The sequence below is a fragment of the Thunnus albacares genome, chromosome 7 (genome assembly GCF_914725855.1).
Source record: "Thunnus albacares chromosome 7, fThuAlb1.1, whole genome shotgun sequence".
Taxonomy (NCBI): Eukaryota; Metazoa; Chordata; class Actinopteri; order Scombriformes; family Scombridae; genus Thunnus; species Thunnus albacares.
The window spans coordinates 33477403-33499911 of NC_058112.1; the positions used below are offsets into that span (position 1 = coordinate 33477403).

The 22509-nt window shown below is 38.5% G+C and overlaps 1 protein-coding gene and 1 long non-coding RNA gene across 4 annotated transcripts; one reads left to right on the top strand and one right to left on the bottom strand.

Annotated features, from left to right (window-relative positions):
• The first annotated feature begins 1118 nt into the window (after window positions 1-1118).
• Window positions 1119-21546, top strand: slc13a1 (solute carrier family 13 member 1). 3 transcript variants are annotated; one of them, XM_044355619.1, is made up of 16 exons: window positions 1119-1443; window positions 1599-3542; window positions 5838-5966; window positions 8532-8668; window positions 8760-8926; window positions 10272-10311; window positions 10452-10527; window positions 11397-11554; window positions 11705-11824; window positions 14819-14917; window positions 15679-15780; window positions 16057-16148; window positions 17065-17159; window positions 19616-19777; window positions 20778-20915; window positions 21021-21546. In XM_044355619.1, the coding sequence occupies exons 2-16, from the start codon at window positions 3435-3437 to the stop codon at window positions 21162-21164; spliced, it is 1767 nt and encodes a 588-aa protein (XP_044211554.1). In that variant the 5' UTR covers window positions 1119-1443; window positions 1599-3434; the 3' UTR covers window positions 21165-21546. The 3 variants fall into 3 exon arrangements, with proteins under 3 accessions (XP_044211554.1, XP_044211555.1, XP_044211556.1); XM_044355620.1 differs by lacking the exons at window positions 1119-1443; window positions 1599-3542; window positions 5838-5966 and adding an exon at window positions 7168-7347; XM_044355621.1 differs by lacking the exons at window positions 1119-1443; window positions 1599-3542; window positions 5838-5966 and adding an exon at window positions 7473-7697.
• Window positions 3450-7110, bottom strand: LOC122985214. The gene is made up of 3 exons (XR_006404063.1): window positions 7027-7110; window positions 5805-5980; window positions 3450-3560 (listed from the first exon to the last, which is right to left on the bottom strand). It is a non-coding gene; the product is annotated as an uncharacterized LOC122985214 (long non-coding RNA).
• Window positions 21547-22509: the final 963 nt, after the last annotated feature.

Genomic DNA, 22509 nt, shown 5'->3' on the forward strand with positions numbered 1-22509 from the left:
CTGCAGAAACAGAAGCATGAAACCAACTTACACCTCTAGAACAGGTAGAAGTTCTTCTCCACTGTAATTCAGAGGGAATAATGTACTTTTTACCCAACTATTTTTATTTGACAGGTGTAGTTGCTTGTTAGATTAGGATTTTTTAATTAAAAAAACATTGCATAAGCTTATAAAATATGCAGTTCTTTGTTAAAGATTAAACAAGTGGTTCTCAATCTTTCTGGCTTGTGTCTCAGTGTCTCATTGAGGCCACGTTCAACATGTCTCAGATGCTCAAAGACGTAAAATTATCAAATATTTCAGGGAAAAAAAGCAAAGATTAGAGAAAAACCATAGACTGTATAAAATATGGACGTAGTTACCGTGACGTCACTCGTTGGTTTCTGAAGAGCAGTTTTGAAGCTCAAAGTGAGCCGCTCCTGCCGTCGCCATCTTGGCAGTACGTGACGCTGCCTAACTCCCAGCCAATCAAAAATGGGCAAAGAGGCGGGCCGAATGGCTGAAACAAGCCACCTAGCGGCTGGCGGACCTGTCACTCAAAGCAGCCATGTCCTTCATTATGCAGAACTTTACGGCTTAATAAAATTTAAACGGGTGAGTTATAAAAAAATTCACCCCCCGTACAGTTGTCATGAAAGAGGAAATTAGCTACAGAGACCAAAACCGTTGTTTGTACCAGGCTGTAAACATGTTTATTTCTGCTGTAAAGTTGGACATTTTAACATGGAGGTCTATGGGGATTGACTCGCTTTTGGAGCCTCAAGTGGTCGTTCAAGGAACTGCAGTTTTTGGCACTTCCACATTGGCTTCATGTTTCAGCCCCGGAGGTTGCTGCTTGAGAAAACCCCCAAAAAATGAACACAAATCAGTTTTACAGAACTTTTCTTCTTCCTCGTCACCCCATTAAGACCCCTCACATTCATCTTGTGACGTGTGGAGGAGGCCGGACTCCAAATCCATAGACTAAAATAACTACAACAGTAATATACTGCTGATCCACTGATGCATCAATATAAAGCAAAAGAAAAACATCTGATAATGTAATAAATGATAATATGAGTCAACGCGGCCAGTTTTCAATAATGAATAATTTTACTTTTGATACTTTAAGTACATTAACTGATAATACTTTTAAAACTTTTTATTGTAATGGAGTATTTTTACCATGTGTTATTGGTACTTTTACATAAGTGAAGGATCTTTAACTATTGAGGATTTATTTGTAGCTTTTGGAAATTATTAATTGATAACAACACTGTAAAAATCTGTTTTTATTCTGGTGACACACTTTAGCCTCCGTACATTTGTGAATCATCAAAATCTACACTTGAATTTACCAGTAAATTGTTGGTTTTTTTTAGCTTGGTCCTAATCCATCTCCTCCTCTTCTGGTAAATGTTAGTGAAAATGATCTTCCCGCATTACGGGAGGCGTGAGCCAAAGGTCGGACATCACGACCCTCTCGATACTTTATTATAAGGAGTGAAAGGATACCAGATATTTTAGGACAAACCTCAAGAAACTCATGTTCAGTTTTCCTGTTTCTGCAAAAAAGAACAAATAAATCACTGTTATCTGTTTAACCCCCCCCCCCTCAGTTTATCTCTCCGTGTGACGTCTAACGTGCTCTGTAAGGCCCAATAAAGGAGGTTTTAATAGCAGTGATGCATGCAGATGCTTCCACACCTGCACAGAGGCCGAGGTGGCAGCCAGGCAGTGAGGTAAGGTGCATCGCTCTCGTTATCAGGAGATAATTCTCTGTCTGTTGACGTTTCCCTGACACACATATTATTATCTTCATGATAATAATATGTGTGTCAGGTGTTCAGGGAAAATATAGGTTTAATCTGATGTTCAACAAATCATGAAAGATTTAATTTAATATAATTTATTTTTGTTCTGATGATGATTTAAACAAAATGTACACATTGGAAACAGTTTTTTGTTTATGTTTTTTTTAACAGTCAAATGGTTTCTGAATATCTTGGATTTCATTATATTATTATTATAATGTCACTTATGTCTTATTTATCCAAAGCCAGTTATCTTTATTTTAAATTCTAGTGGAAATCACAAATAATTCATGCTAACATTTGAGCAAATATCTGAAATTTTTCAGGCTGATGTAACATCACTGGTATTTTTTTTTTTTTTTTTTGAATTGCAAAGTAATTTATGTGTTTTTTCAACATTCACACTCAGTGAGAAGAAACCTCTGAATTGATTAAAGTGACAAAACTGTGATAAACCGAATCACTGATTCTTAATGTCCTCTTGCATTAGTTAGTATTTATTTGTTTTACATCCAGTGTAACAACAACTGTCAGTTTTAAGTTTGCACTTATTTTGGGAAAAGTTTTATGTGTCTGAACTTGCTGAACTTTGAATACATCAAGCTGAAATATCAAATATTCAGTCCAATGTAAAACTTAAGTTATTATTCAGACACTTTTGCCTTTTTGTTTACAACCTATAAAAAAATAAACCTTCAGGGAACAGCAACCCCTGATGTATTGTTCTAACAGATTTGACATTTTAAACAGCATATTACTGTGTTAAGATCTCTACAACGTTCGCTTACTTCTTACTTCTTGACTCGTAAATTCATCATAAAATCAAATACACTGAGTTCACTGAGTTCACTGAGGTCAAAAATAAAGTTAAGTTAATGAAAAACCAGAATCCTACAACACATTACGGCCTTTAAAGGACCCTGAACTGGGTCTCAATACTTTTAATTTTGCCATTGATTTGTGCAAATATCATTTATTATCACAATCTGTCTATGAATTATTCAGCGTTTTCTGGTCAATTCAGCTTAATACACATTAATACACAAGTTTCACTTATTTATTTCAACATTTCACATTTCATTTTTTGTGAAATCCTCTTTTCAGTCGTCTTCCTCCGAGTCAGATGTGTCACAGAGACGTCCAGAACATGTTTAGCTTAGCTTAGCTTAGACTAACAGAGGGAAACTGCTAACCTTGCTCCATTAAAAGTAGTCTAAGCTCCTGCTGTGTTGTGCATCCAGGAGTTCCTCTAAAGCTTCCTGGAAGATGCAAAACCTTTAAATCTAACCACTCAACCTCAAACATTAACACATTTATACTATTTATAGACAGAAGGGTAAAAATAGGTCAAAGTGTGCCCCTTTAAAGTGCCATAAATTAAAGGCTGTGTCACATTATTATCTCACCTTCGTGTTGGTACAAAGATAACTGATTAATCGCCGGTTATCTCTGCACCAACGACTGAGCAGGTTTGGTGTCTTGCTCAAGGAAAAGTCCATGCACAAATAACCTGCGACCTCCAACACTTAGAGGCAGGAATCTCTGAGAGGAAGCGCTCCAGCTCAGTCATCAGCTGCCTGAAAGTCTCCCAGGTTACAACACCGGGAACAAGACGACAAGGGAAAAAAAGAAAGGACGAAGATGATGTTGAAGAATCTGAGAAGAGGGTTGTGGAACTATCGCAGCATCGTCCTGATTGTCTTCACGCCGCTGCTGCTGCTTCCTCTTCCTCTCGTAATCGGGACAAAGGTGAGTCTCCTTTAAACGCTGAAAACCAGAGCAGTGCAAAGGGCAACAAAGAATAGTTTATGAATCAAAGCAAACTGCTCCAACAGACAACTGTCTGTTATAGAAAAAGGCTGGGAGGAGCTGGTTTTATTTGTTAAAGCTGCACAAATCAATATCTTTACATTAAAGGATCCAAACCAATAATGAACTGATCTACTAACAAGTATTGTGTGTGTGTATCAAAGCCTGATATATCTGATTCATCCTCCAGAAACTATTAAAAACACATCAGTGAGCCACACCGCTGCACTGGGTGACATGTTCCTTCATTGTATAGAAACAGCTCCAAAGACTAATAAAAGCGTCAAGTTTTCAGTCTTTGGAAAGTATTTCTATGTCAGGATGCACACAAGGACAGCTTCAGTGGATATCTGACACATTTACAGTCTTTTTAGCATCAAATTCTCCTCTTTGTGTTTCCTCGGACAGTGTTTCCCTGTTGAGCTGCAGGTGGAAGTATAGTAACAAAAAGAGGAACTTTGGCACTAAAAAGACTGTAACGTTGAAAGATATCTACTTGATTTGACTCATTTGGACGCTGAAGCTTCATATTAGCTTCAGATAAACTTTTAAATACATTTTTTTTGCACAGAAGGAGGACTGTGGATTTTGTCCTCCATCACTTCCATTGTAAGGTCATTATGAAGGGATCTTCTAATGGTCAGTATGAACAGGAGGAATGATTACAGCAAGAAAAACTGGTTTTAAGACACACTTGAAAAAACTGTGAACTCGTCCTTTAAACATATTTCACACAAAAACCAAAACAGTAACCCAAAGAAAACAATAACATGAAGAAAATATTTTAAAAAATCAAATAAATAAAGAACATTTTGGCTTAATTAGATGCATGTATGTGGTGTGTGTGTGTGTGTGTGTGTGTGTGTGAGGATGTGGAGGGAAGAGAGCAAAGAAGAGGAAAGAAAAGAGAAGGAAAGCTGCAGTATTATGTGTTGTGTGTTGTGCGTGTGTGGGGTTTTTTTTTTGTGGTTTGGTGCCAGAGTGAAACCAGGATGAGTCAGGAGTCAGAGTTTTATTAATATTATTATTATTATTTCTCTCCCCCTCTTCATTCCTATCCAACCTCTTCTTTTTATAGTTGTGTTTGTTTGTCTGTCCGTCCTCCCCCGTCCTTGCTCTCATCGCTCCCGAACACACAGAGAACAAGCGGTTCTGAGATGAATCAGAGATCCTCATTACTTTAATAAATGTGTTCAAAGTGAAAGCCAGACCTGCCTGCACAATTTCCTTTTTTTTTTTTTTTAACATCATCTACATCGATCACAAAGCTGTTTCTACGCTCTGAAGGACACACGGAGCGGAGTCATTGACAACCGTTGCAGAGTTCAACACGCTTTAGTAACGCTTTGAGCAGTTACCTTGAAAGAAAAAAAAATCAATTTATTGGAGGTGATTTGATGTTGAGAAGACACAAAGGAAAAAAAGGTTATTGAATAAGTTAATCCTCCTCTCATCTTTAAAACATTATTTTTATGTGGTTTTTTGGCTTTTATCTGGAGTGCTGCTCTTGGCACCGTCGTCCAGTTTAAACTTTAATTATCTGACTTCTGCTCTTCTAGGATTCCTGTGATTTTTTGTGTAAAAGAAAGGATCTATTTTCACTGTATCTGCAATTTAAAATTTCAATAGAAGAGAAATGAAGTGTTGAGATTGTTCAAAGACTGTTTCAAGATAGAAATTGGTCATGTTTACCTTGAATGTTGTGGAAGTTTTAACCGAAATTTCTGAATTTTTTAGCAAAATGATCATGAACAGTATAACATGAGGAGACGTGTTACTGCAGCTTCACACCTAAGATGCACTTGTGTTTTATTTAGAGAAGCAGGTGTTGCAACATTAACATGTATTTAAAGATCTGTTTCAGCCTTTTTCACACTTTTCTTCTTTTCAATATGTCAAATTTTGACGCTTTTTGGCGAGAATTTGCCCTCTTTGTGTTTCCCTGTTGAGCTGCAGGTGGAAGTATAGTAACAAAAAGAGGAACTTTGGCACTAAAAAGACTGTAACGTTGAAAGATATCTACTTGATTTGACTCATTTGGATGCTGTGCAGCTTTAGAAGATACAACCTGCTGCTGCAGAACATCTGAAAATACATTTCAACAAGATTAACATGTCGGGTTTTCTCTGAATACTGCAAATATCTGATTGATTACTTGAATGCATGCACTGCTGTTTACTTTACTGAGTCTTTCACACATACCTGCGGTATTGTCTGTGTGTTTTGTCTTTGTAGGAGGCAGAATGTGGCTTTGTGCTGCTGCTGATGGCGGTTTACTGGATAACAGAGTTGATTCCTCTGTCTATGACCGCCATGTTCCCCGCCATCCTCTTCCCCATGTTTGGCATCATGAAGTCCTCCGAAGTGAGTCTGTCTGCCTGATAACAAGCCGAACTTTAATAATCAAGTTTAAGGTTTGAAGGTTTAAAATCACTCCTTGTGATTTAAACTGAAAACTAACAAAGAAGCTAATAATAGCTAATAATAATTACAGCCTGGTTATATCTGCTCATGGATGTATAATAAGAGCTGGATAGGGCGCCACCGCTCTGCCTTGCAGCCAATTTTTCCCAGTGGCCTCTCGCGGTATTGCAGCAAAAAATCCCCCTGCCCCCCCGGAGGACTAAACCAGAAGTCGGCGACTCGGCCATTGTAAAAGAGACGTCTGTAAAACTGTTTTCAGGACCCTTCAAACTGCAAACAACGTCAATTATGACTCTTTCTATTATGAACTTTTGATCCATGGAGGTTTTATGTTTGTAAAACTTTCCTCAAGCCGAGAAAAGCAATTTAAAAATCCGTGACATCATCACAATGTAAATTCTATGGGCCGAGCGGGAACTCGCGGGCACTACTGTGCATATTCAGTTGGCCGCACAACGCGGAAGCAAACCCAGAAGCTAGAAACTTTTGTGGTGTATGTACCAGGTGAGCAGTTCCTATAGGACTGAATGGGCGCCATTTTTAGTCCGGTATCCAGCTCTTATAATACATCCATGTATCTGCTACGTTACTAACTTTACGTTAGCTAAAATGTTTGGTACCATAACTATCCTGTGACAAAGCTACAAAACGGCCAGTGTGTCGCCATTGAAGTGTTGTTCAAGCGCTTGTTGATGTAGTTATGTCGTCATGGATACCATATTAATTTATGATTATCTTTAATAGCTAGTAAACATGATTTAGTATTATTAAACAACACACTACCACAGCTAGCCAAGAATCACTTTACATGCCCCAAAGCATTTAATCAGAATATAACTTTTTGACATGCGCAAAGTGGTTCCACCCGCTGTGAACATAGACTGTGGCTGTGAAGCGTCTAATCTGCCGGAAAAACAACAGAAGAAGAAACAATTATCAAGATGGAACCACACCATGTTCTGGGTTCTTTATATTTAACAGCAATCTCAGCAGCACATACTTCGGTTATACCCACAGACCAGTTTTGCTTCGTTGCCGCTGTGTTTTTGTCCCTCCTGAAAACTCTTCTTCATGTTACTTTTTTGAGATCTTCCCGGAAACTCATCACATCACCGAATGTTACCCCCACGTGGGACAAACAGGCGGAGAAGGAATATATTTATTCCAGCCAGAGAGAAACGATTGGATTAAGCGTTTACATGGTTATTAGGTGCCAGTATTTTCCTATTGAATGTATTATCAAAGGTTTACAGCACCCCTCTCAACCCGATTGAAAATTCATTCTGATCGGGCCGGATCAGATCAGTCTCTCCCGATTGAGGTGGTTACACGGGGCATTTTTTATTCTGATTTGGCTATTATTCTAATTATTAGTGGAATATTAGGGTCCATGTAAATGCAGCCAGTGTTTCTTTCATTTTTTAGAAAGAATAGAACAGCAATTATGGAGAGAGAGAGAGAGAGAGAAGGGGAGTGGAAATGGTGAAACAAAAAAACGTATGATTGGTTGACGCATCACTGCGTCATTGGAGCGCTGAAAAAAAGTTGAGGCCTGGCTTCATGTCAGCGGCTTCCATTGAAGATGACTGGTAGCCTGTTGCTTTGTCTCCAGTAGTCTGAACACACAGTAAGAAAAAAAAAACAGCAACATGAGAGAATATCTGACTCACGGTAGAAGCAGAACTAAGTGTAGGTTAAAAGTTAGCTAACGTCGCAATAATGCTAACAGAAACAGATTAGCTAAACTGTCGTTGGCATTGTACGTTTCTGCAAACCACAGAAACGTTGAATATTTATGTTCCAACACGTGAAATACGTAGCATATTAACATTTCAACAGAACGTATCATCTCAACATTTCTAAAGTGACGTAGTTCACATGTGATCTATATGAGTTGATATTTCCTGTATAGGAGGAGGAGGAGCAGGTGGATGGTTAGTAAGTTTCGAAGCCTCGAAACTGAAACCAATGTCCGCTTCCCGTTTCAACCGATAAAAGCGGGTGTATTTGGCGAGACGTCAGGACATTTGCAGCTGTTTTTCTGGCGAGAAAATCCAAAAACCCAAACCGTGATCTTTCCCCTAACCCTAACCAAGTGGTCTTTGTGCCTAAACCTAACCAGACCTTAACCACAGCGTTGTCACACCATAAAACATCATTATTCAACAGGTAGAAATGTTAATATGCTACGTTTGTTGAAATGTTGATATGATACGTAATTCACGTGTTGAAACGTAGATATTCAATGCCAACGTTTTCTTCTGGTGACTGGGTTGAAACTGTACTTATGGATTAGTCCAAACACTATTTAATTTAACATTATTACATTCTAAAAATATCACCAAGAGTTCACCAATCCTGCTAATTTAAAAAATGAATAAAAACAATGGCTTCATTCTCTTAGGGTTCGTCTTCAGTTACTGAGCAGCTAAACTCCAAATTCACATTAGAAACGAGGCTAAAATTGAAACAGTTGTTCTTCTTTGATGACTGTTTCTCCTCCAGGTAGCGATGACGTACTTTAAAGACTTCCACTTCCTGTTGGTGGGCGTCATCTGCCTCGCCACGTCCATCGAGAAGTGGGGTCTCCATCGCAGGATCGCCCTGAGGCTGGTCACCATGGTCGGAGTCAACCCTGCATGGTGAGCGCCAACCTTTCTCTGCTGTAGACGCAGGTTCAGGTGTTCATATGTTCTCTGCTCGCCATGACCGCCGCCGTGCTGTCGCCTCCAGGTTGATGTTGGGCTTCATGTCCGGCTGTGCCTTCCTCTCCATGTGGGTCCAAAACACCTCTGCTGTTACCATGGTGATGCCCATCATGGAGGCTGTTGTCCAGCAGATCCTGAAGGCCAAGGAGGAGGAAACAGCCGGTGAAGACAACCCCAACCTGCAGCTGGACGGTACTGTACCTACATATCAGTGGTAGAAGAAGTACTCAGATCCTTTACTGCAGTAAAAGTACATAAGTATTATGAGCTTGATGTAGTTAAAGTATTGCAGTAAAAGTACATAAGTATTATGAGCTTGATGTAGTTAAAGTATTGCAGTAAAAGTACATAAGTATTATGAGCTTGATGTAGTTAAAGTATTGCAGTAAAAGTACATAAGTATTATGAGCTTGATGTAGTTAAAGTATTGCAGTAAAAGTACATAAGTATTATGAGCTTGATGTAGTTAAAGTATTGCAGTAAAAGTACATAAGTATTATGAGCTTGATGTAGTTAAAGTATTGCAGTAAAAGTACATAAGTATTATGAGCTTGATGTAGTTAAAGTATTGCAGTAAAAGTACATAAGTATTATGAGCTTGATGTAGTTAAAGTATTGCAGTAAAAGTACATAAGTATTATGAGCTTGATGTAGTTAAAGTATTGCAGTAAAAGTACATAAGTATTATGAGCTTGATGTAGTTAAAGTATTGCAGTAAAAGTAGTGGTTTGGTCCCTCTGACTGATATATTATTATATATGACATCATTAGATTATTAATAGTGAAGCATCAGTGTTAGAGCAGCATGTTACTGTTGTAGCTGCTGGAGGTGGAGCTAGTTTACACTACTTTATATACAGTTAGCTAGTTTAGTCCAGTGGTTCCCAACCTAGGGGTCGGGGCCCTCCAAAGGGTCAGCAGATAAATCTGAGGGGTGGTGAGATGATTAATGGGAGAGGAAAGAAGAAAAAACAAAGTTCTGATACACAAATCTGTTTTCAGTTTTTGGACTTTTTCTCTAATCTTTGATTTTTGGTGAAATATTGAATCATTTGAACATTTATTGAAATGAAAGCATGTGAGAAGTTTAGAGGGAAAAATCACTATTTGGTGGAGCTGTTAACAACTCATAGACATGTGAAATGTGACCCCGACTACACACTGCTTTTTGTAAGACGTCAAAAGACAAAAAGGTTGGAAACCACTGGTTTCATCTTTAACAATGTGTTGTATTTTAAATAAAAAATAAATAAAATCAGTAAAATATATATCAAATATATTTCCAATGCATTACTGTGTTGCCTCAAATTTAATGAAATGAAAACACAGTAGAGAGAAAGAAACCATCACACAGACACATAAAGTTGGTGAACATGAACCAAAATTCATCAGTTTTGTGTGAGAGGAAAGTAAAAATTATGTGTCAGGCAGAAATGGAAGTAATTTTCTACCATTTTCTGTTAATTATCATAAAAAATGACCTCTAAGAATAGTAAAAGCGGTGCCATAACTTAACTACAGTGTGTTATTTTCACAGAAACGGACGAGGACATTGGAAAGAACAAGGAAGATGTGAGGTACGTGAAGGATCGCCTTTATGTAACGTTCACTGTCGCTCATTGATTTCTTCTGAAACACTTCTGTCACTGTGTTCTGTTAGCTGCTGTCATTGCAGTACATACAGTACACATTAATACCACGTGCCTCTGTCTCTCAGTGACAACAAGCATCCAGATGTTCCTGAAGAAACTTGTGTGGAGATACAGATGGTGTCGCCGCCTGCTGCAGCTCAGGTACAACAACCACCTCTGTTACTAAAATACTACTGTTACTACAAATCAAACTGCTGTTTCTGCAAATGCTGTTACTACTACTGCAACTATGCCACTGGTATTTATTACTGATACTGCTATTACTACTACTAACTGCTTCTTATACCACTACTAATACTATTATATATTATAACTGTCCAAAATGCTGCTGCTAGGCGATCCAACAGATGGTCACATATTATTACTATTTTAACCTCACTGCACTGGCTTTCAGTTCATTTTAGAATTCATTTTTCTCCACCCAGGACTTTCTAAATGTACCTCCAACACATTCCAGTCAGCAGCTCTGGAATAGTCTCACAATAAGCTAAAGGTCCTTAGATACTGTGGACTCTTTTAAAAAGCTGTTAAAAACCCATCTGTTCAGATGTTCAGGCGTTTGGGTAGTATGTGGTATATCATATTTTAATTTGTCTGTTTTATCTGCTTTCCTTGTATATTTTATCTTGATTTTATTTTCTTTGACTGCGAAACACTTTGTGACTGGTGTCTGTGGAAGGTGTTATATAAACTTTGCTATTATTACTGTTACTGCTACTGCTCTTATTTTGTGAATGCTGTTACTTGTACTACTACTGTTATTGCTACTACGGCCACTACTATTGCTGCTACTGTTCCTGATACTGATACTGGTTGTGCTACTGCTCCAAACTATTACTGATTTGTATTCTATACTATTACTATACTATTACCCCCCCACTCTAATGCCACCAGTACTACTGATGATACTGCTGCTGCTACCTGTGTGATTAGTACTTCTCCTGCTACTATCAGCAGTACTACTACTACTGCTACTCTTGGATTATTTCTCCCTCTGTGTCGTCTCGCAGGCTGCGGTGTGCCAGCCTGCGCCTCCCAGACAGAGCGATCGGGACCTGATGATGTGTAAAGCCATGTGCCTCGGCATCGCCTACTCCTCCAACATCGGAGGCATCACCACGCTGCCGGGAACGTCGCCCAACCTCATCTTCTCCGAGTACCTCCACCAGTGAGTGGTTCGCTAGACATCCTGAGTGCATGTGAACTGAAAATATGTAAGAGTTGGTATTTGCTAAATATAACTGGACAGTAGTAAATGAAAGAATCCAAAGCCTCTGTGCGCGTTAATAAAATGTCATTAAATCCGCCTCAAACACAGGATTTATCCGAGCTGTGACTGCATTAACTTTGGGAACTGGCTGCTGTTGTGCCTGCCCATCAGTGTTATCATGCTGCTGCTGACATGGATATGGCTGCACTGGCTCTTCATTGGCTCAGAGTGAGTGTCAACACATCATTTTCTCCACCAATCACGTCCTCTGTGTGTGTGTTTTATTCAAGATAATCAGCGTCCGTCATGCTGTCTGGTTCCCACCTTTAGCTTTATGTGTTGTTTTTTCTCTTTATTCATCTGTCTATTGATTCATTAGTGCAGCAATTATCAGTTTTTTATCTTCTGTGTTTACAGTGCAGTTCAAGGTCACTGCTTGTTTACATCATTTATCTATTTGTTTCTGCACAATAACATAATAAATAGAGATGACATAACAGACACACTGGCAGGGTTAATCCCCAACTTTAAACCTAGAATTAAAAGAAACAGGTTTTGTTTTAAACATTTTATTGTTGGTTTAATCCTCTCTGAACCTTTTGAAACCAAGATTAACAGTTGAGGTGGTGTCGCGCAGGACTTCTCAACTGGTCTCACACTGGGACCCACATTCTCCCACCGTCATTATGTCACAACCCACTTTTATAGAATTCAAACCAAGCAAATTTATTTTTCAAAAATATCCTTCGAAAACACACGCCATCTTTTTTTTTTTTTTTTTAACATAAATACACATATTTACATGCATTCAGAGCACATTATTAAGAAACTGAGGAGGACCATGACGACTGCATGTACACTAAAATAAATATTAAAACCGCACAGAATAAATAAAACCACAAAATAAGACTCATGAACAGCCGAGTACTTTAAACCTGTACATGCAAAAAAAAAAAATTCTACCTTTTAAATTATTTTACACGATCTTAAATAATTTATGGGTTTTTTTTTTGTTGTTTCTAAATGGTGCTTCAGTTTGGATGGAAGCACTTCACTACATATCACACACTGGAGCTTCTGTCCCTTTTTATCCTCAGTGTACGAAAACACTGTTTCCACGTTTTAAATACTCCATCAATCAAATGATGGTTACCATGGTTACGGTGCGAGACCGCTGCAAGTCTCTGACACATGCCTGTCAAAAAAATTTTTTTTTTCAAAATAAAAGACAAGTCCAACATCAGATGCGCATTATATATTATTTTTTTATTTTTTTATTTTATTTATTTATTTATTTTTGACCAGCTGTCTGCGACCCAAAAGTGGGTCCCACCAGTTGAGAATCACTCATGTAGCGTAATAAATGAGATGGATAGAGCACAGTTAGCAAGTTTACTGAAGATAAATAAAGGAAATAGTTGCTATTTTCTAATATCAGAATCAGAATCTGTTTATTATCCAAATATGCAGCATATAAAGAATCTGTCTTGGCGTTTGCCCCCAAAAAAATTAAACATAGAATTAAAAATATAACAAAAGTAAGGTGATAATAATACTGAAATAATAAAATAAACAAAGTAGTACTAAATTAAATGAACATTTTAAATTTTTAATATATTTCCAGAATGGAATAATAATAGTTTTGAAATGTGATACAAAACTTGAAATGAAATATTGACCTTACAAAGGAAACATTTGACAAGAGCAAAAGTTTAACGTGACGTGTGCAATAAATAATTAAATTATGTAACAGCAGAGGTTGAATGCAATACACAATGTTAAGTCTAGTTTGAAGGAATTAAAAGAGGAAATTGACATGTGACGTCCAGTTTAATAACATGACAACCAGCAACAGCTTCTGTGTCTGCTGACGGAGGATTTTATGGCTCCATAAATGTCATTAAATACACGTCTCCGTCTAGATAAAGGTTGTTGGATGAAAATAATGATGATATTAATAACAACAACAACAACAACAATAATATTAATAATAATAATTGATTTGATACACGATGCAGCTCAGTGTGTTTTACATCAAACTGTATGAATAAACAACTTTATAAATAAAAAGTATTTATAACATGAGATGTAAATACAATTTTAAAAAAGGGCACAAGAATAAGCAAAAATTACAATAAAATCAAATTTAAAAAAATATTGAATTAATTGCAGGACTTTCTTGTTCTGTTCCTGACAAAGTCTGATATCGTTTTTTTTTATTACTTAAACTTTTTTTGTAAAGTTCTTTACAATAAAATTAATAATTAAATATCTTTGTTCCGGGTTTGGCAAAGCGGGTTAAACAACATCACGCCCAGATGACTTTTTTTTAAAGACTTTATTGATAAAAAAACAAACAAATTCCATTTTATCAAAGTCCAAATATTAAACATTATAAATTGAAATTACAATCAGGTCTTATGAAAGGAAATACAAAATAAAAGGACAATTACAATAAAAATACTAAAACTCTCTCTTGTTTTTTTTCTCTCTTATCTTTCTTTCTGTTCTTCTTTATATTTTAACATTTATACTCTAACTAAATAAAAAAGCCTGCTGTGTACAGCTGATCTGGTGCCTGTGAATAATTGTATGCTGTAGTTACAATACAGGAACACGTTTCAGTATATCTCACTCCAGTACATCATCATCATCCACCACAACCAAAATAATAAACATAAAGTAGAATTATAACCTTAATAAAAACGTCATCAATAAAAACTGAAAATGCAGAAGCTTCATAAAGTAGAATTAATGGCAGAGCTGTTGTGTGTTAGATATTGCAGGTGTTCCTAATAAAGTGCTCAGTAGTTTTATGTTTCACATTATATAACTGTGAAAATACATAATAATCACATAACGTTCAAATACTCAGTTTGGATTTGATAAATGTTTAATATAATCTCAGAAGTCGGTGATTGATGATACCTGCTTTCATCTCAGCACGTCCCGAGGCCCGCGCGGCGTGAGCGTAATGCTAATGTTAGCATTAGCGGTGCGATGGTGTCAGACAGGTTAACGACCTGTGTGCTCTCAGAGTGCTTTTAACCAATCACAGTCAATCATTCAGTTCACTGTGAGCATTTACCTGCCATCTATCAATTGTGTGAACAGTCTGTGTGCGCTGGATACACACACACACACACACACACACACACACACACACACACACACACACACACTCACACACACACACACACTCACTCTCTCTCACACACACAGCTGCGGGTTCCTGTGGCGATGTGGAGGAGGACAGTCTGAGAAAGAGAAGGCAGCGAGAAAAGTGATAGAAGACGAGTACAGAGCTCTGGGACCCATGAGGTGATCACTCATTCACTCATTAATTCACTCATTCACTCATTAATTCATTAATTCACTCATTCACTCATTAATTCACTCATTCACTCATTAATTCATTCATTCACTCATTAATTCACTCATTCACTCATTAATTCATTCATTCATATCAGTCATATGTTTGTTCATAGATTGTTTTATTAATTTATTTATTAATTAATGTCTCAGTCAATCAGTTATCTGTTCAATAATCAATGTATTCATTCACTCATTCAGTCATACAGTGTGTTAATTCATTCATTCATTTATTGTTGTGTTTGTTCATAGATTCATTTATTCATTTGTTCATTAATGCCTACAGTCAATCTGTCAATTCATTCCTTTACTCACTCACTCAGTTAGATGTTTGTTCATTGACTCATATGTTGATTCATTCATTCATTCATTCATTCACTCACTCACTCTGGCTTTCAGGCAGTTAAATGTTCATTCATTCATTTGCTGTATATGTTTGTTCATAGATTCATTCATTTATTCATGAATTGATGCCCCAGTTAGTTGCCCCATCAGTTATATGTTATATTGATTGATTCATTCATCCATTCATTCTATCATATGTTCATTCATTCATTCAGCTATATTATCATTAATCCATTTATGCAGCTGTGTTTGTTCATAGATTCATTAATCCATTAGTTTTATTTATTAATGCTCCAGTCAATCAGTTATCTGTTCATTCATTCATTCATTCATTCATTCATTCATCTAAACCTCCCTCCCTGCAGTCCTCAGGAGATCGTCACTCAGCTGGTTTTCCTGCTGATGGTGCTGCTGTGGTTGACCAGAGCTCCGGGTTTCATACCCGGCTGGGCGTCTCTCTTCCCGCAGTGAGTCACATGTTCTGCCATGACGGCGGCGAGAGACACTTCATCACTGTTAGATTTTAAGAGACGGACTAACACATTATTACGTTTGGGATGTACTTTTTAAAAATATATATAATAAGTAGTGTTTTCTGCTCTTTCCTTCATACTCTTGCTGTAACCAGCTGACACTCAGATGACAGTTTGATCTCTAATATAATCAATTATTAATTTCTTCAGTTCAAGTTGAGGTGAAATAAAACACGTCTGATCAGTTTTTTCTGTTCTTGTCTTGAACAGTCATTCAGGCTACATCACCGACGCCACCGTGGCTCTGCTGCTGGGCCTCGTCTTCTTCATCATACCTGCCTACGGACCCTCCAGGAAATACGGTAACTACACAAGAAAATACACTTTACTCACTGTAAACAGTGCTGGAAAATCACTAAGTACATTTACTCAAGTACAGTACTTACGTAGAAGTTTGAGATAAAAATTGTTATGCACTTTGAGCTTCATTAAAACGCTCTGACATGCATTTATTAGTGATAAAAACAAACAATATAATAAACTATAATAATACAAAACACTAAAAGAAGCCAGTCTGCATAATGAGTACTTTCACTTTTGATACATTAAGTAAAATGTTCAGGATTTTTACTTGTAATGGAGTATTTTTAGCACTGTTTCTACTTTCTTCCACCTCTGACTGTAACGGCTACATTAGCAGGTAAACAAGTACATTAACTCAAGTACTCTATGTTGAGTACTTTATGTTGTACTTTCATGTTACTTTATACGTCTCTACTACATTTCAGACAGAAATATTGTACATTCATTTAAAGCCCCCGGAGGCAAATTTATGATTTGTGATATTGGGTTATTCAAATAAAATTGATTTGAGAGCTGTTTGTTAGATTAAGATTTAACATAAAAATATGTAACAAGTGTATAAAGTACAATACGTTATGAAAGATTAAACCTTGTTGATCTGTGATGTCTTACAAAAACCACATATGTAACAATGACTGTTTTTCTGCAGAACAAGCACTTTTACTTTTTATACTTTTAGTACATTTTGTTGATAAAACCTCTGAACTTCCTCTTAAGTATTATTATGAATGAAGAGCAAGTCATTACGTCTGACTTTACCTTCATTCAATAATAAAAATGTAATCAATGATATTCTCAATGTTATGTAATTTTCGACAGCTGTTCCATTTGATAACCTGACTTCATACTGTAGTGAGAAACAGATTCTGTTGTTTTTCTCTGTAAAGCAGGATCATTGTCTCTCTCTCCATCCAGAGGCCATGATCTCCTGGGACGAGTTCCAGACCTCCATGCCGTGGAAAGTAGCCCTGCTGGTCGGTGGAGGCTTCGCACTCGCTGAGGGCACGAAGGTAAACTTTCCCCTGCACATAACCAAGTGGAACCTAAATCTAACCAAACCTTAAAAGGACGGGTTCCCAGTTTCATCAAGTGTGTCTTAAAACAACAGTCAGGAGCCCAAATGATCAGTGAAACATGTTTTTCTTGCTGTAATCATTCCTCCTGTTCATACTGACCCTTAGAAGATCCCTTCATAATGACCTTACAATGGAAGTGATGGATGTAAATGTTACAAGCTGTTCCTTAAGTGGAAAGCCTGGTGCAGCTCCCAAGAACCACCAGCAACAAAGGATTTGCAGCCATTTAAAGGTTTATTTAAAATCCTTTAGCTTCAAGGTGGCTTAACAGCAAAACAATAAACAACTAAAGCTGAGCAACGTAAATTTACCCTCTCAAATAAAAGATAAGAAAAAAAATCACTAATTTAACTCATAACTTCATAAGAACAGGAGAAAAAAGGATTAAACAAAAATGCTAATCCTAACCCTAACCCTAACCCTAACCCCCAACCCTAACCCTAACCCCTAACCCCTAACCCTAATCCTAACCCCTAACCCTAACCCCTAACCCTAATCCTAAACCTAACCCCTAACCCTAATCCTAACCCTAATCCTAACCCCTAACCCTAACCCCTAACCCTAAACCTAACCCTAGTCCTAACCCTAACCCCTAACCCTAAACCTAACCCTAACCCTAACCTTAACCCCTAACCCTAATCCTAACCCTAAACCTAACCCCCAACCCTAACCCTAACCCCAACCCTAAACCTAACCCTAACCCCTAACCCTAGCCCTAACCCCCAACCCTAACCCCAACCCTAACCCTAACCCCTAACCCCTAACCCTAATCCTAACCCTAACCCCCAACCCTAACCCCTAACCCCTAACCCTAATCCTAACCCCTAACCCTAATCCTAAACCTAACCCCTAACCCTAACCCTAATCCTAACCCCTAACCCTAAACCTAACCCCTAACCCTAAACCTAACCCTAGTCCTAACCCTAACCCCTAACCCTAAACCTAACCCTAACCCTAACCTTAACCCCTAACCCTAATCCTAACCCTAAACCTAACCCTAACCCTAACCCCTAACCCTAGCCCTAACCCCCAACCCTAACCCTAACCCTAACCCCAACCCTAACCCTAACCCTAACCCCTAACCCTAACCCTAGTCCTAACCCCCAACCCTAACCCCAACCCTAACCCTAACCCCTAACCCTAACCCCAACCCTAACCCCTAACCCTAACCCCTAACCCCTAACCCTAACCCTAACCCCCAACCCTAACCCTAACCCTAACCCCAACCCTAACCCTAACCCCTAACCCTAACCCCTAACCCTAGCCCTAACCCCCAACCCTAACCCTAACCCCTAACCCTAACCCCTAAACCTAACCCTAGCCCTAACCCCTAACCCTAGCCCTAACCCTAACCCTAGTCCTAACCCCTAACCCTAACCCGCTACCAAACCTGGGTTATTATATCAATTTAGCAACTCTATGTACAACATTCCACACAGAAACGTGTTTGCTGGCTGGTTGGAGGAGGAGGAGGAGAGAGGAGAGAGCCTGCAGGAGCTGGAGGAGGCTGCAACCAATCAGCTCCCTGGAACAACCTGCACGCTCACACAGTCACAATCATTCAATCAGACAATCACAGTCATCACACACAAGCACCACAGCAGGATCACCAGAAAGATCTGCAGTACATGCACAGAGTGGGATTAAAGCACATACACACAAATACATAACAGCGATGAAAATCCTCAGTCCTCCTTCTGCACAACGTTACAGTCCTTTCAGTGCCAAAGTCCCTGTTTTTGTTACTGTACTTCCCCCGACTCCCCCCATCTTCTCCTTGACCTTGATGGAAAACATCACAAGGTCAAGGAAAGATGTGAAGATCCGACTCCACTTACAGACTAAGACAGATGTGAAAAATTGTGAACCCGTCCTTTAAGAATGAAACTTTACTATAACCAGCTTCCTTGAGCGCACCTGGTCTCTGCTCACATGATATAACTTACCAAATCAAAGCAGGAAATGAGAAAATGTTTGAACTCAAACCTGTCTGACCTGTTTGTGCTGCTGCCGTCATTGAAAAAAAAAATCAAACGGCAACATTTCTTGTCAGAAAGCTCGTCTCATTCACTCACTGGATAATCCACAGACACACTGGAGACGGTTTCAAAGGGAGAGTTTCTGTTGACAGTGTGGTCTGTGGATTATATGCAAACACATGAATGCTGCTGAATGCTTTGAGCAGCATAAACTATGTTCTGTTACCTAAACTGTATTTGGGTAAAGGCAAGAATCTCACCAGCAGGTACATTAAAACGTGGAGAAATAAAAATAGTAGATACCGGTAGAGGCAATCGAGGAAGGCTAATGGGTAATTTGGGTGAACTGACCCTTTAATCGGTTATAATTAGACAGAAACATAAATCATTATAACGTGTGTATGTCTGCAGAAGTCGGGCCTGTCTTTCTGGGTGGCCGAGCTGATGACGCCTCTGGGCGATCTGCCCGTCATGGCCACGGTCACCATCGCCTGCATCATTGTCACCACGGTAACAGAGGTGGCCAGCAACGCCACCACCATCACCATCTTCCTCCCCATCCTCTCTCCTCTGGTAGGTTCACAGCATTAAAACACAACACATCTGATCACATGATGACCCGGTCATGTGATCACAAACAAAACCATGAATGAATGATTGATCAAAATATTGACCTGCAGCTCGGATCACTTAAGTACAATTTAGAGGTACTTGTACTTTACTTGAGTATTTCCATGTGATGCTACTTTCTACATTTCAGAGGGAAATATTGTACTTTCTACTCCACTACATTTATTTGACAGCTTTAGTTACTTTTCAGATGGAGATTTGACACAATGGATAATATAACAAGCTTTTAAAATACAACACATTGTTAAAGATGAAACCAGTGGTTTCCAACCTTTTTGGGCTTTTGACGTCTTATAAAAAGCAGTGTGTGTAGTCGGGGTATTTTTCCATTGCTCGAGTAAAGGATCTGAGTGCTTCTTCCACCTCTGGCTATAATTGCAATTTTCCATCATTAGACAGCATGAGTTCAGGATGTGCTGCATCTGGATCAACTGTCACATCCTCTTCATACTGTTGCTGCCTCACTGAGCAGCTTTTTCAACTCTATATTGGAGCATCTCTGCCAGCTGAGCCGCATCTCTCACCACAATCATCTCACACCTCTGTCCAGTCTTTTGGAGCAGCGTTCAAGTATTCAAATCATTCATAAAATCTGTATGTGGGGTTTTATTTCAAGCCTTTTAGGGTTTGAATGCGATTACAGTGACATAACTTTTTGGTAAAAGATTAATTTAATCTGACACAAAATATCAAATATGACAAAAGAACAGCTCAAGTTCAGCTCACTGTTTGGCCCATAACTATCAGTAACTCATCGATACCTTCTTTAACATCCAGTCATATTCATACAGCTGTACAGGCCTGCTTGTGTTCCTGATGTTCTTACAAATGTTAAAGGTGACTCTGAGAAGCCGTAGTTGATGAATGAAGAAGCAGTTACACGTGATGATTATTAAACTATTGAGACAGATATTTATGTTTTGTGTGATTCGTCTTCCTTCAGGCTGAGGCCATCCACGTCAACCCGCTGTTCATCCTGATCCCCGCCACTCTGTGCACGTCCTTCTCCTTCCTGCTGCCGGTGTCCAACCCACCCAACGCCGTCGTCTTCGCCTACGGACACCTCAGCACCATAGACATGGTGAGTCATCTGTGGGACAAAAAACACACAAGCATGTTTGTTTGATTTATCCTGATGATGTTTTTTTACCATAACTTCCGTGTCTGCTCGCCGCCGCCGCCGCAGGTGAAGGCGGGGCTCGGCGTCAACGTGATCGGCGTCCTTGCCGTCTTGTTGGCCGTGGCGACGTGGGGAGTTCCTTTGTTCTCTCTGGATACGTATCCTGACTGGGCGCCAGTCCTCCCAGAGTTCAACTCCACAATACCGTGATGAAGAGTCTCCAGGTGGTTCTCAGGGACCTCTGGGGGCCTCGGCGGAGGCTCCTGACCCTCGATCAGGAGCAAGAGGATAAAAGATTTTTATTCATCAAATGCTGAATGTATTTATTGTTCTTTACACACACACACACACACACACACACACACACACACTGTAGTTTATGTTGAGAGACTTTGCCGATCAAACTCTTATTTTATATTAATGTGTATATTTATTTTAGATATTGTTCATATCAGATAAAATAATAATGAAGTTTAGATTTTACTGTTTGAAAATAGTCAAAACTTGATTACTTAGTTTGAGTCTTTTGTTTATATTTCTTTATCTTCATGTTGTTTCTTTGTTGTTTTTGTGGTTTTTTTAAAAAATATTAGAGCTGTAAAATCCGAAAACTTGAAAATGTGTGTTTTTCTGCTTGTAAATAAAGTTTGAATGAGAATGAATGAATGTGGCAGCGATGTAGTTCTGTATGTACACTGCACCTGCACTCTCAGTGCTTCGGTACAGTATAATTACTGGAATGTGGTGTCAGTAGCTGCAGCAGAAGCATCAAACCCCGAACCAACCAAAACCTAAAACTGAACCAAACTAAGAATAAAACATCATTAATTAAAAACATGAAGCTGTTTTAATGTTCTGTACTTGTACTTTACTTGAGTATTTCCATGTGATGCTACTTTCTACATTATTGTACTTTCTACTCCACTACATTTATTTGACAGCTTTAGTTACTTTTCAGATGAAGATTTGACACAATGGATAATATAACAAGCTTTTAAAATACAACACATTGTTAAAGATGAAACCAGTGGTTTCCAACCTTTTTGTCTTTTGACGTCTTACAAAAAGCAGTGTGTAGTCGGGGTCACATTTCACATGTCTATGAGTTGTTAACAGCTCCACCAAATAGTGATTTTTCCCTCTAAACTTCTCACATGCTTTCATTTCAATAAATGTTCAAATGATCCAATATTTCAGCAAAAATCAAAGATTAGAGAAAAAGTCCAAAAACTGAAAACAACAATATTTCCCTCTGAAATGTAGTGGAGTGGAAATATAAAGTACCATCACATGGAAATACTCAAGTTAAGTACAAGTACCTTAAACTTGTACTTAAGTAAATGTACTTAGTTACTTTCCACCACTGATCGTTAGTAGCGGGACTCGCGGTGTTTTATTAGTTTTGTAGTTCGTGAAAATCAGACAGAGTGAGACATCTCTGTTGTTCTTCCTTCTATCTTTGGTTGCAGCTACAGGTTGCTCACCTGTGTGTTGGAGCGCAGAGCGCGCGCACTACGCGGTGGTGGCGGGTGCGCGCTGCCATTCCAACACAATC

Coding starts and splice junctions, on each gene's coding strand:
- slc13a1 (XM_044355619.1), top strand. CDS start 3,435: ATGATGTTGAAGAATCTGAGAAGAGGGTTGTGGAACTATCGCAGCATC. Junction 5,967..8,531: donor GCATCATGAAGTCCTCCGAA/GTGAGTCTGTCT, acceptor TTTCTCCTCCAG/GTAGCGATGACGTACTTTAA. Junction 14,918..15,678: donor AGAGCTCTGGGACCCATGAG/GTGATCACTCAT, acceptor CCCTCCCTGCAG/TCCTCAGGAGATCGTCACTC.